The 12,488-nt window shown below is 34.3% G+C and overlaps 1 protein-coding gene across 1 annotated transcript; it reads left to right on the top strand.

Annotated features, from left to right (window-relative positions):
- The first annotated feature begins 221 nt into the window (after positions 1-221).
- LOC25483588 (histone-lysine N-methyltransferase ATXR4) lies at positions 222-6,911 on the top strand. Its single transcript, XM_024782438.2, has 7 exons — positions 222-876; positions 2,394-2,449; positions 3,570-3,696; positions 4,217-4,286; positions 4,393-4,575; positions 4,822-4,893; positions 6,538-6,911. The coding sequence occupies exons 1-7, from the start codon at positions 559-561 to the stop codon at positions 6,654-6,656; spliced, it is 945 nt and encodes a 314-aa protein (XP_024638206.1). The 5' UTR covers positions 222-558; the 3' UTR covers positions 6,657-6,911.
- The last annotated feature ends 5,577 nt before the right edge of the window (positions 6,912-12,488 follow it).

The raw sequence follows: 12,488 nt of genomic DNA, 5'->3' as shown, positions 1-12,488 counted from the left end.
CCAAAACTCTCATTCAATACAATTTTTCACTTGCTTTTTTCAAACTCCTCCACTCCCTTTCTGCTCTAAACTTGCAAATAAAATCTATATATATTTAAGAGTGGTGACGATCTGGATTCTCAACAACTTTTTTTACCATTCAATCTCAACGAGTGCGTTTGGTTTACAAAACAGTAAGTACTGTATAGAACAGTACAAGAAAGAACAACACAATACAAGGGAGAACAACACATGACAACAACTTAAACGTGCGATAAAAAGTTGTGCTGTGGTTTGGTGAGGGACAAAAATATCAGTTTTTGTCAACAGTTTTATAAATCAAACACTAAACAACTGAAATTGTTGTGTCATGTCATTCAATTTTTAGCAAATCAAACACACTTAATGCAACGGCAAAGATATACCCGAAGAAAAAGGTTTTTGTTCGTGTTACATCTTTGCCATTGGATTAATTTGATGGCTGAGATGGAGCAGAGAAATGGCTGCTGAAGAACCTGTTGTTGAACTCGTAGTGTACTATGTAGTGGAAGTGGAATGGGGTGAAGAGGAGTATCTGAAATGGCAATGTCACATTCACTTCTCCGTTTAGCTTCTTCACGTTTCACTAAACCACTTCACCTCTTCTCATTCTCATTTTCATTCTCTACAACCTCAACTCAAAAGCCACCTCCCATCCAAGTCTCCCTTACAGACACAGTGGGTCGCGCCGTATTCGCAACTCGTCCAATCCCTACTGGAGATCTCATCCACACCGCCGAACCCGCCGTCTGCCACCCTTCACCCTCCGCCCCCCACCCCGTCTGTTACTCTTGTCTCGCCAGACTCCCTAATCTCTCTTCACCCTTTTGTTCTCACCGTTGCCGCACTCTTACCCAGGTGCCTGCGTTTTTTCTTCCCTTTTTAACACTATAAGATAAATAAATGTTGAGACATTGGAGTTTGTTTGTTTGTGTTTGTTTGTTTGAGACATTGGAGTATGCTCCTTTCAAGGTCTCATGTTTGGTTAATCCGGTGCCAATTTTGATAGGCTAAGTCCATGGCTTTAAACCCGGGCCTCGCAAGTGGACGATTAGATTGCACACCTCGGATTAGTAGGTCCCTGGCCTGGATACCGACTTTTAAAAAACAAAAGAAACTCATTTTAACAACGTGGTGGGACCAACATAAATTTCATCTAATTGAATGTTAGAAATAATGTGTTGGAATGAGTGTTGTTAGCATTATTCCTGTTATCAAATGTATCAAAGATATAGTTCACTTTGTTTCAATTTCTAGTCCATATAAATACCAATGGAGGGATGAATTTGATTATTATTCTCCAATTTGAAGAATTTTTTTTGGAATATTAACAATGTAGGAGACTAGATCGATAAGGTCCAACAAATTTAGTCAATAAATTGCGTATTTTTACTCTTAAAATTTATGTAAGTAAGTGATAACTAGTATGTTTTTTTCTTTAAATAATTGGTTATCCTACTTCATAAACAAAACTATTTATAAACTTATATATATTTGTTTTGAAATTGAAGGATGATAGAAACTCTTTAAATGTCATGTGCCAAAGCTAGGATGCATTTCTATTCTCTGATCAATGGTTGATGTGCCATTGTTAAAAGAATTTAAAAAGAGAACAATGTGAATAATGTGCGATCTGTTCACTAGTGTGCATTGAAAGAATGAGTTTGCAGAACAGAAATGGTATAGTTCATTAAACAAGTCTACAACTTTGTGATGCTTATTTTCTAGTTTCAGTCACGAGCAATGCATAATATATGGAGCAAGCAAATCGAAAGTCTTGTTATTTGGATTCTAATCATGCTTTCATATGATCTTGAACTCTTGTTATTTATAACAAATATACAATTTAGTCTTTGAAAGATGTTACTTTTGTCACTTTATTTTAGAACTAATCACCCCAAACTTAGGGAACTTTCACAAAGTCTCCTGAGAAATAATAAAACAAGAGTAGTAAGTTAATGTTGTTAATTCCAGATAGTGGAAAATAGTAGTTTATTCAAATTCCACTGCACTGCAGTTGCCGATGTTTGACACTTTGTTCTAAATAGCGCGTATCACGGAGCAATATTGTTTTGTTCAAAACCTCAAATTCCAAACATGAAGGGTTTCAATGTGAGGTCGGTATAATTATCCACATTGTTTATGATATCAAAGTGCTTTCTGATATCTGACTTGTGAAGCTGTGGTAGCCATCAATTTTCTACTTGTAGTTCTATCATGTGTTTTCAACTTCAATAATACTTTTCAACTTCAATAATACTTGTATCAACATGTTATCTATGCATTCAAAATGTAATGTAGGAATTTCACAGTAAACAAGCATGTATTCATCTCTGCAGTTATGTACTTATTTTGGGATTTTGACATATTTATAGGAATATTACGATGTTGAGATGAAAGCAAATTGGATGGATTTTAATAACTATTGCCGGTATGAGAATTTTTCTTTAGCATCTTCAATTGCCGTGGATTTCAATAATCTTTAAACCTCTTGCATGATTCAAAATGTATACATCTTCTCATTTCATCAGTTTAAATGGACTAATTTTTCTCTTTGGTTTCGTAAGTAGCTTAATATGTTCTATGGACCATAATTCTTGAACCAAAAAATAAAATAAAATGAATCATCAACAGATGTCCCCTAAGTTCACTTTTCTGTTTACCAGTGTAAGGTTTGGGTTCTTTGTTTTCTCTAACTGTAAGTCTGATTCAGACAGTACAGTGGAGACAAAAGATTAACTGGTTGAAGAGCTATATTTTCATTTTAAACCCTTGTTAGTGATTTTATGTTTTCGTTACCTGTTTTGGTGGTTTGAAATTTCATGTAGTATACAAACATATTTCATGTAGTATACAAACATACAATGATATTAAACAACACTTTATTCACTTTGGTTTTCTGGTCAAATGCAAGTAGTCAAAGAGGGTGAATTTTCTAATATAGTTTGCAGTGGTGTGGTGTCTCTGAGATGTAAGGAACAAAGTAATTTTCAAAAGAGAAATTGTAGACCTTCTCAAAATTGTGTCTCAGATAAAGGTCTCATCATGGGGTTGGTTATAAACAGAATTGGGAAATTTGGGTGTGCACTTTACTGATTGGTGGTGTAGTTCTTTATGTTGTTTACAGTCTTCATGAGTTTAATGTTTTGTTTGTTGGGTACTTGGGTTAGCGTACCCCTTGTTCTCTTAGTAATAAAATTTTGATCATAAAAAAGACTTCACTTCTAAATTTTCAATTGATCTGATTATTATGTATAGCCCTAAAAAAAGGGCAGCCCGGTGCACTAAAGCTCCAGCATATGCAGGGTCTGGGAAGGGGTCTCACCATTTGGTGTATTGTACGCAACCTTACATTGATTTTTACACAAGAGGCTGTTTCCAGGGATTATTATGTATAGCCCTATGATAGGCAATTTCTGGTCTGGTTGTCACCGTAATGATAAATTACTGAAACATTTTGCATTTCTTAACTCTTAATACCTCAGCTTATCATGTAGTATTTTATTGCACCAAAATGACCTAAATGACAATTACCTAACCTCTTTTCATAGGAACCGAGGTTTAAAATTTCCCTTTCTGGTAAAGCGGTTGGCTTGCATGATCATATCAGGAGTTGCTAGAAGTGACAGTCTTGACATACTTCAACCTGCCAGTTTGACACCTGAGATGATTTTAGAGGTGAGAACTTAGAAGTTTATTATAATGACAATAATTAGTTGATGGTTTTCTTCTATAAACTATGACAACTAGTTAGTTGTGAACATTTGAATTGAAGATCCTCTCCAATCCACTAGTAGTTCTCAATGATTCTCTTAATGTTGCCTATCCTAAAATACGCTTCAATTAATGCATGTTTTCTTTTTCAATGACTCTTTTATTCTCATGGAACAACTTCTCATGAAGGGCATTTTTTAGAGATCATGAACATTAATTGTGCTAAATAAATTTTAAGTTAGCTATTTTTAGTTATAAGCAATACCGGAGGAAGTATTGTTTGTCCAACTAGCAAGCACTTTTCATCTACCTTTTTTCTCGGATGCCTACCACTCATTAGTTTTAGAAGGAAAGTTTCCTTCTGTAAATCATTGTATTTCATATTAAATTTTCACCATTATTGATGTTCAAATTGAAGTTTGATAAAGTTTTGGCATTTGTATTCTGCTGCTTCAGTGTGTTTATGTATAACATCATTTTTCAGATGGAAGAGGGGTTCAACTTGCTAAGGAATGCCTTCACAAAGGCACTAATTGCAGATGAACAAATTGCTTGTATCCTTCTTTTAGGAACATTTTGTTTGAAGTAGATACATATAGCACACATGCATAAAGAGATCATGGATATATGTTGAGAGATTACTTATCTTGGCATTTTAAGTTTTAACCAAACAATGGTACATCAGTGTTTTGGCACGAATTCGAATCAATGCATTTCGCATTGAGTTGGCTGGTGGTGGGTCATATGAAGATCTTCTTTCTTCGGCATTTGCATCTGTAGAAGCCGAAGCTGCTGTTGGAAATGCTGTCTATATTCTTGCTTCCTTCTATAATCATGACTGTGGTGAGTACAATTTTCTTTTACTTTTCTCTATGCTGTCAACATGAGCTTATATTTCTTCAACATCTTTTAAATTATTCATTAAGCACAGTTGTCTCAAAACTGGAAAAGCTAAATTTTAACGAATATTTGCCTTCCATGTTTAGGAGAAATTATGTAACCAGAAAATTACACACGCATAGACAACCTCTCTAAACCTTGTCATTTTTAACCCTGAGAAATGAACAATCTCACTTATTGGTATTGCAGATCCCAATGCACACATTATATGGATAGATAATGCAGTGGCAAAATTGAAGGCCCTCCGTGACATTCATGAAGGTTTGTCCTCGATTGTATTTTATTTGATTAAATGTTTTTCCCTTTTAATTTTGTAGGATGGCTCATCCAAAAAGTAGTGCATTCAATGATTTCTGAAAACTTGCTACTCATTTTGATGTGTTTGCATGTGACAGTCTAACAACTTAATGGAAGGCCTTTTTGCCTATATCGTGTTTTATCAACAAAATCTGGTCCATAACCTGGAAAGAAAAGGATGCTTGTCTTAGGTAGTCGTTAATAAAGTCAACACTCGACGTAAACCACTTTCCCAACCCATCTTTTATAACATCAATCATTGACAGAACACTTTAGGAGAATACCTTTTAAAACCTTTTTCTTAATACTTTGATTGTTTTTTATTTTTTTAACGAAGCCGATAGTGTTGTTTGGTACGTGTATGTAGCTAACTCCCTCTAGACAATGTAGCCAGTGCTTTGCTGCCAATCTTTGGGTTCGTTACGCTCTTTATGCCAAGCTTTAAGGGTGCCATTTTGGCTGTTGAAATTGCATCTGAGAAAGGTTGGCATAATCTTTTTGACTTGAGTGTGACTCATCTCTAGTGGTCTCTGTACTTGAAAACCATTTGCTTATCCCTTGGTGATTGCGTAATAGGTGGGTTAGCTGCATGATGCTAACTACCCATATGCGTTGTTTCTGCTCTCAAATTTATTGAGAAGGAAATGCTTGTGACGGCAAACTTATTTCCTTTCGTACCTCCAGTCTGGGATTTATGGTGGGACATAATCCCTGATTTTGTTTCAGAAGAGTTTTTTAGTAATATTACTAATCTTTCTAACTTCAGATTTGAATGACTTACCATGGATTTTGCTTTGGTCCCCCAATGTCTTGTTTTCTTTCTTATTTTTATCTATTGGTATTACCGAGTTTTAGATAAGGCTTAACTATTATTGATTGATAATTATGGATGAAGAAAGAAAAATAAATTTAACTGGTTTGTCTTGAAAATTATTTGACATTCCTCAGAAGAAATTACTGAATCTTGTACTTGGCATAAATTCTTATAATATCTAATTTCCTCGCTTTTGATGGTGAAGAGTTCTTCGATTTAGCTTCATCTATGCTTTATCGATAGAACTAGAATAAAATAGTTTACAATCAAGTGCCACTAATATATTTGCATGAATGAGATACAAAGCTGTGAGATCATAGAAACATAAATAACTCATTAATCAAACAAATTGAATTAAAAGTTAGCTGTAAGGAGCTTAAAGGACATATCTTTTTTGATTGGCTATGCAATATACTAATGTATGTAATCATCCAATTATAGAATGTTGTTATTCTGTTATCGCAACGTGGACAGTGTTCTTACTAAATAAAGTTGGTTTTGTTTTTATCATCCTTAATTTTCAGTCAAATATTTTCATGCATCCTTCATAGTCATTCTGTTACAGAGTAACTAAAATGTAGAACTTAATTAGGAAAATACAAGTGTATGTATGAATTCATCATCTTGTTTTATTATTAGAATAAAAAGCTTTTTTTTTCCTTCATTTTCTTACATTTGTGCTAGAAGGAAACATTACTATAAGATAGCAGACCTAGATGGTAGCATGGTACTGATTTGAAATTCTTTCCTGAAACTATCATTGATCAACTACAACCATCTTCGGTAAATTGCAGGCGAAGAACTCAGAATCTGCTATATTGATGCCAGTATGGACCGTGATGCTCGGCGAGAACTATTGTTTCAAGGTTTCGGTTTTCAATGCAATTGTAGTAGGTGCTTGCATGGTGATTAGCTATTTTTCTCTAAAAGATTCTCCTAGGATTTGCAATATTAAGTGGTTGGATACAGGCTGGGATGTAAAACTGCTCAAATTTTGGGTATTTAGAATATTAGATAATAGATACCATAACCCACTTTCTGTTATACACACAAGCATTCAATATATATTGGCTTAATTGCACTTTTGGACCCCTATCTTTCCAAAAGTTGCGGTTATGGACTCCTAACTAATTTAAATACAAAACAGCCCCATATGTTTTGATTCTTTGGCAGTTCTGGACCCCCAGTCCATTGTTGACTCGGTCAACGCTGACGTGGCACCCTAAGTGAGGTGCCATGTGTCAAATTTTTTTTTTTTTTTTTTGTCTTGGGGGTCTAAAACTGCCAAAGAATCAAAACATAGGGAGCTGTTTTATATTTAAATTAGTTAGAGGTCCATAACCGCAACTTTTGGAAAGATAGGTGTCCAAAAGTGTAATTAAGCCATATATATTTCGTGGCCATGATAAATAAGTATAGCAAGATGAAAGTTGACCTTCTTTCTTCTTGCATGATCTGTTTTATGGTTAAACATCAATAGGAACTGCCACACTTGAATTGCATGATCTTTTTTTTTTACTGAAGAGGAAAAGTCGAACTTCATAATTATAGGCTCCCTTAATTTTAGTAGTGTTCTCTTAATTGTGTTGATGTATAAATTCATGATGTGATAAATTGTGTAATGTGTGGTACTGTCCGCTTTGTGTTAAGCCGTAATTAGCTTTTAGTATTAGTATTTTAAGTCATGTTTTAATGTACCTGGTGTATCATGAAACAAAATGTAACTTACTGTTGTTTCAGTGAAATGTAGTGTCTTTCATTTCAAATTGATTTTCAGTGAAATGGTATAGCATAATACCATAACATTAATATTACAAACCGATAATACAACGATGTCATTACAATTTCAACACTTCCAAGTGCAAACATCAAAAGTACCTTACATAATGTATCAAAAGTAGCCAACATAAGAAAAACATCCTAATTAACATCATAATGTATTAATATCCTACGGTGTCTTCTTAGTCTTGTTCCGAGTTTATGCAGCCTTCTGAGTTGTAGTCTTCAGAGTTGATGCCTTTATGAGTCTTGGTTTATTAGGTGCAGGTTCAGTTGGACTGCTCTTTGTGCAAGGCCTTTTACTTTGTGCCTGACTTTGCTGAGTTTGTGCATTACTTTGTTGAGTCTGTTCTTCACTTGGCTTAGTAGAGCCTCTACTTGTGTTTAGCTTTTCTCTCCCAATGGCTTGTTGAGTTTGGATGCATGTACCAAATTTGCTAAATTTCGTTAGAGAGAGATGGGGTAGGACCCATGGTAGAAAAGATGGTAGATACTAAACTTAGGTGGTTTGTGCATGTAGAGAGAAGACATGTGGATTATGTAGTTAGAAGGGTAGATGAGATGGAGATGAGTCAGATCACTAAGGGTAGGGGTAGACATTAAAAAAAAAAGAACGATAAGAGAAATTATTAGGAGGGATCTAGAGATAAATGAGTTGAAGCATGATTTTTGATAAAATACTAAAAAGCCGTTTGATTCATATAGTAGATTCCACTTAATGGGATAAGGCTTGGTTGCCGTTGTTTTCCTTAAAATACCAAATTTTTATAATACTATATTATATTTATAATTTCTAGTCTACAAAACAAACTGTTTAACCACATATCACATGAAATGTCCAAAATCAACCTACATGTTATCATTTCTAAATGGACAAATATAATACATTTAACTAGTCTGCATATGCATATGAATCTCTACACACGATGTTTTTTATGGACTAAAATAAAAGATATTTATGCATTCATTCAAATTAACAGAGTACATCGATGCAATACAAAATTCGTTAAAACAAAAATGATGAATATGAGAACAAACTCACAACATTTATGTTAATAGTATAAAACAACAAAGCACATAAACTTACAAATATGACTATATTCAAGTGTTCATAATACACATGCCTCCAAATATGTGATGTCGACGATACAAGAGTCATTGATTGAATTTACACTGGATCGAAGATGACAACACAAATTTATGTGACACTAAGAAAACGAAATCACAAAGGAAAAAAAACTAAATAGATGTGAAAATCACTTATTTAAATGAAAGAGAAGAAGAAATCGATTAGATGAATGATTTTGAAGGATTCTGGATGTACAACGATTTGACTGTTTATAAGAAAGACATGTTTGATTTTTATTTTATAGTTTAAAATTTTTAGGTTGATTGAGAACGAGTGATTCTCGATGTCCGACTGCGTGAATGCGGGTTCCTGTTGACGGTGGAGAACCCCGATCTAAATTGCCACTTTTTGATTGATATAAAAGAAGAAATTAAGGTCATGAGAATGAGAGAGAACCTGTTCTACCCACGATGTTATACCATTATCGGTATAATTAGTGTAAATTAATTACATAATGGGGTCATGTTAGCAACAAATTAGAAACATGCGATCGGTAAAAACTATAAATTATTTTGAAAATGGAAAAGTAGAAAGTGCAATAAACACAGCCGAGAAAAGTAAGAAAAAAATAGAAGGAAAAAAGTCAGAAACATCCCCTTTTTTGTAATCCTAGCATGTGAAACGTTGGGTGGGATAAATATACATAAGAGCAAATTAATTAGGTACATCTTAGACATGAAACATGTTACTAGGAAGAGTGGTGAGCAGCGAATAAGCTTTATTAAAGACTCTAAATCAAGTACAAAGATTAAGCACGCAAGATAACTACAAGCTCCAAAGTTCAAAATCTTCTTACTACCATTGCCTAACAAAATTAATAAGCAATGAATTAAAATCGACCCTATACAACGACTAAAACGAATGACTTAACGTTATATTATATTCTATTCCGCTCTACTCCATAATGTTCCATCAATTTAAATAAAGCTTTACTAAACTCTTTTTTAAAGAAACTAAATGAAATATATTAACGAAGACAAACAAGTATATCCCGCACAAGAAGTGCCTGAAAAAACTTCCGAAAGATTACAAAATTACATTACACCAAAAACCACCAACGAAACAAAAACTAGAAGGAAAACAACTATTGAACAATTTTTAAGCAATTAAGGGGATTTAGCTGCAAAAAAATGGTAATCAAAAGCAAAAACAACATAATTCGCTTTCAACCACCAATATAACTAAATCTTAATTGTACACATAAAGATTGAAGGTTGTCCTACTTGTGCTGAAAAATAGGATTATTTCTTTCCTCTCGAGAGGAATTGTCAGAACATTAAAGAAACAAGGATTTGACCGAGTTGCCATCGTTATTGGCCGATATCAGCTAATGGTAAGCACGGTTTATGGTAAATGAATTTGACGGATGAAGTTGTCAAATCCATCTGTCTGCAATGTCAATCGAAAAACCAAAAGTAGTTAGTTGTTCACTACACTCCATCACCAAATCCTCCTCCGAAGCAAACAACTTCATCATCCAAATTATTATTCTCTTTAATGATAAAACATATTTCACGTAATTAATTGTTTTTTTTACATGGTTTTTATTAATTAAAGTTAGTGAAATAGTTAGATGGATGGAGATATGATAAATAAAAGTATATTAATGAGAAAAATAATTAACGTTTCAAATTGATATTTTAAGGTGAAAACGTACTATAAAAAATATTACATATAAGTCAACAAAACTTCCTTTTATGGTAAGAATTTGTTTTTTTTGTATGTTTAACCAATGCCCGGGGGCACTGGTTAGCATGACCCAAATTTAAATAGAGAGCTTCATTTCATTTGTACTACAAACACTAGACATTCATTTCGGTGACGGTGAGCTCATAACAAAACAGACACGTGCCGATGACGATAATGGGAAGTTGTTTCCGTCCAAAAATTGCCACTGCAAAGAGGTTCAGTCGTTTCAGATCAACATTACCATTACCATTACCATGCTCGAAACCCAACAACATTCAGAAACCCATCTTCTTCAACTACCATAATGCAATCGCTGCTTTTGAAGGTATGTTGATTGAAGACCCTACTCCTCCAACACACGAGTTCAATCATTTGCTAAGTTCAATAGCAAAAACATTCCCCAAAACTAATGGTGTTGTTGTCGATTCTTACACTGAGATGCTGAAAATGGGTATTTCTCTTGATTTAGTTTCCTACAACATTCTCATGAAGTGCTATGCTGATGCTAAACTCTTGGGTTCTCCTTGTCTCTTTTTGGGAAAGTTTTCAAATTAGGGTTCCAATCTACTAGTTTTACTATGAATATTTTGTTGAAACCTCTTTGTTCTTCCGGGAAGGTTGCTAAGGCTATTGGATTTGGTGAAGGGTCTTTGCGACCAAGGAAATGTTCAATCTGCATTGATGTATGTTAAGGGAAGCTTTTGTCCTCATATATCTATGTTGAATCCAATTTTTGATGCTCTATGTAAGAATCCTGATACTTTTCATCAGGCTTGTAAGTTGTTTGCTGATTTTTTTCATATCGTTGATTTACATGGTGATATTTTTACATATAACGCATTGATTAGAGGTTATTGTGTTACTAATCAATTCCCTAAAGCCTTTTCATTATATAAAAAAGTGTTGTTAAAAGAGATTCAACCAAATCTTTATACCTTTGGAATCCTGCTTGACTGTTTATGCAAACAAGGTTTGCTAAACGAGTCCAAAATTCTCATCAATGTAATGTTGAAACGGGGTCTGCAACTTGACTTAGTTTGCTACACTTCTTTAGTCTCTGGATACTTTGTTCTAAATGATTCCCAAAATGCTATTAAATTGTTTCACTCACTGCCCAAGAGGGGTATAAACCGTGATACCCAAATTTACAACACCGTCATATTTGGTTTATGTCGGATGAAACTGATCAAGCAACAGGACTTCTATAAGATATGAGTTTTGAAAACATCAAACCCGATGTTGTTTCCTATGGAATCTTCATTGATTCATATTCTCTCATAGGTGAAATGTGTGGTGCTTGGAACTTGTTTAATGAGATGGAGCATAAAGGTCTTGATCCTAATACAATTCTTTGTTAAATGAGTTATTTAAATCTAATCAGCCGGAGGAAACTTTGAAATTGTTTGACAAGATGAAGACCCGAGGAATAAGGCTTGATGATTGTGTCTACGCTACTTTAATTTTGGGTTTGTCCATGAGTGGACGGCATGATATGACGAACATGTTCTTGGAAGAAGCATTTCATAAAGGATTCGATCTTAATAAGGAAGCCTACCACACATCACACATTATATGTTGCACTTGGACACAAGCAAAAGTAACCCGTGGCTTCGACCTCGGTTACACATTATGGTTTGTCTTTAGTTACCCTCAATCATCGTCAAGTGTAACCGAGGTCGAAGCCACGGGTTACTTTTGCTTGTGTACAAGTGCAGCATATAATGTGTGGTAGGCTTCCTTATTAAGATCGAATCCTTTATGAAATGCTTCTTCCAAGAACATGTTGGCCATATCATGCCGTCCACTCATGGACAAACCCAAAATTAAAGTAGCGTAGACACAATCATCAAGCCTTATTCCTCGGGTCTTCATCTTGTCAAACAATTTCAAAGCTTCCTCCGGCTGATTAGATTTAAATAACTCATTTAACAAAGAATTGTATTAGGATCAAGACCTTTATGCTCCATTTCATTAAACAAGTTTCAAGCACCACACATTTCACCTATGTGAGAATATGAATCAATGACGATTCCATAGGAAACACCATCGGATTTGATGTTTTCAAAACTCATATCTTGTAGAAGTGATGTTGCTTGATCAAACAGTTTCATCCGACATAAACCAAATATGACGGGTGTTCAATCATAT

This window comes from Medicago truncatula, chromosome 1 (assembly GCF_003473485.1).
Source record: "Medicago truncatula cultivar Jemalong A17 chromosome 1, MtrunA17r5.0-ANR, whole genome shotgun sequence".
Classification (NCBI taxonomy): Eukaryota; Viridiplantae; Streptophyta; class Magnoliopsida; order Fabales; family Fabaceae; genus Medicago; species Medicago truncatula.
The sequence above is the reverse complement of the archived record's forward strand: the minus strand, read 5'-3'. Positions and strand labels throughout refer to the sequence as shown.

Excerpts from the sequence above, each read along its gene's own strand:
- LOC25483588 (XM_024782438.2), top strand. The coding sequence starts at position 559 with ATGGCAATGTCACATTCACTTCTCCGTTTAGCTTCTTCACGTTTCACT. Across the intron at positions 877-2,393 it reads GTTGCCGCACTCTTACCCAG|GAATATTACGATGTTGAGAT; the intron begins GTGCCTGCGTTT and ends ACATATTTATAG. Across the intron at positions 2,450-3,569 it reads GATTTTAATAACTATTGCCG|GAACCGAGGTTTAAAATTTC; the intron begins GTATGAGAATTT and ends CTCTTTTCATAG.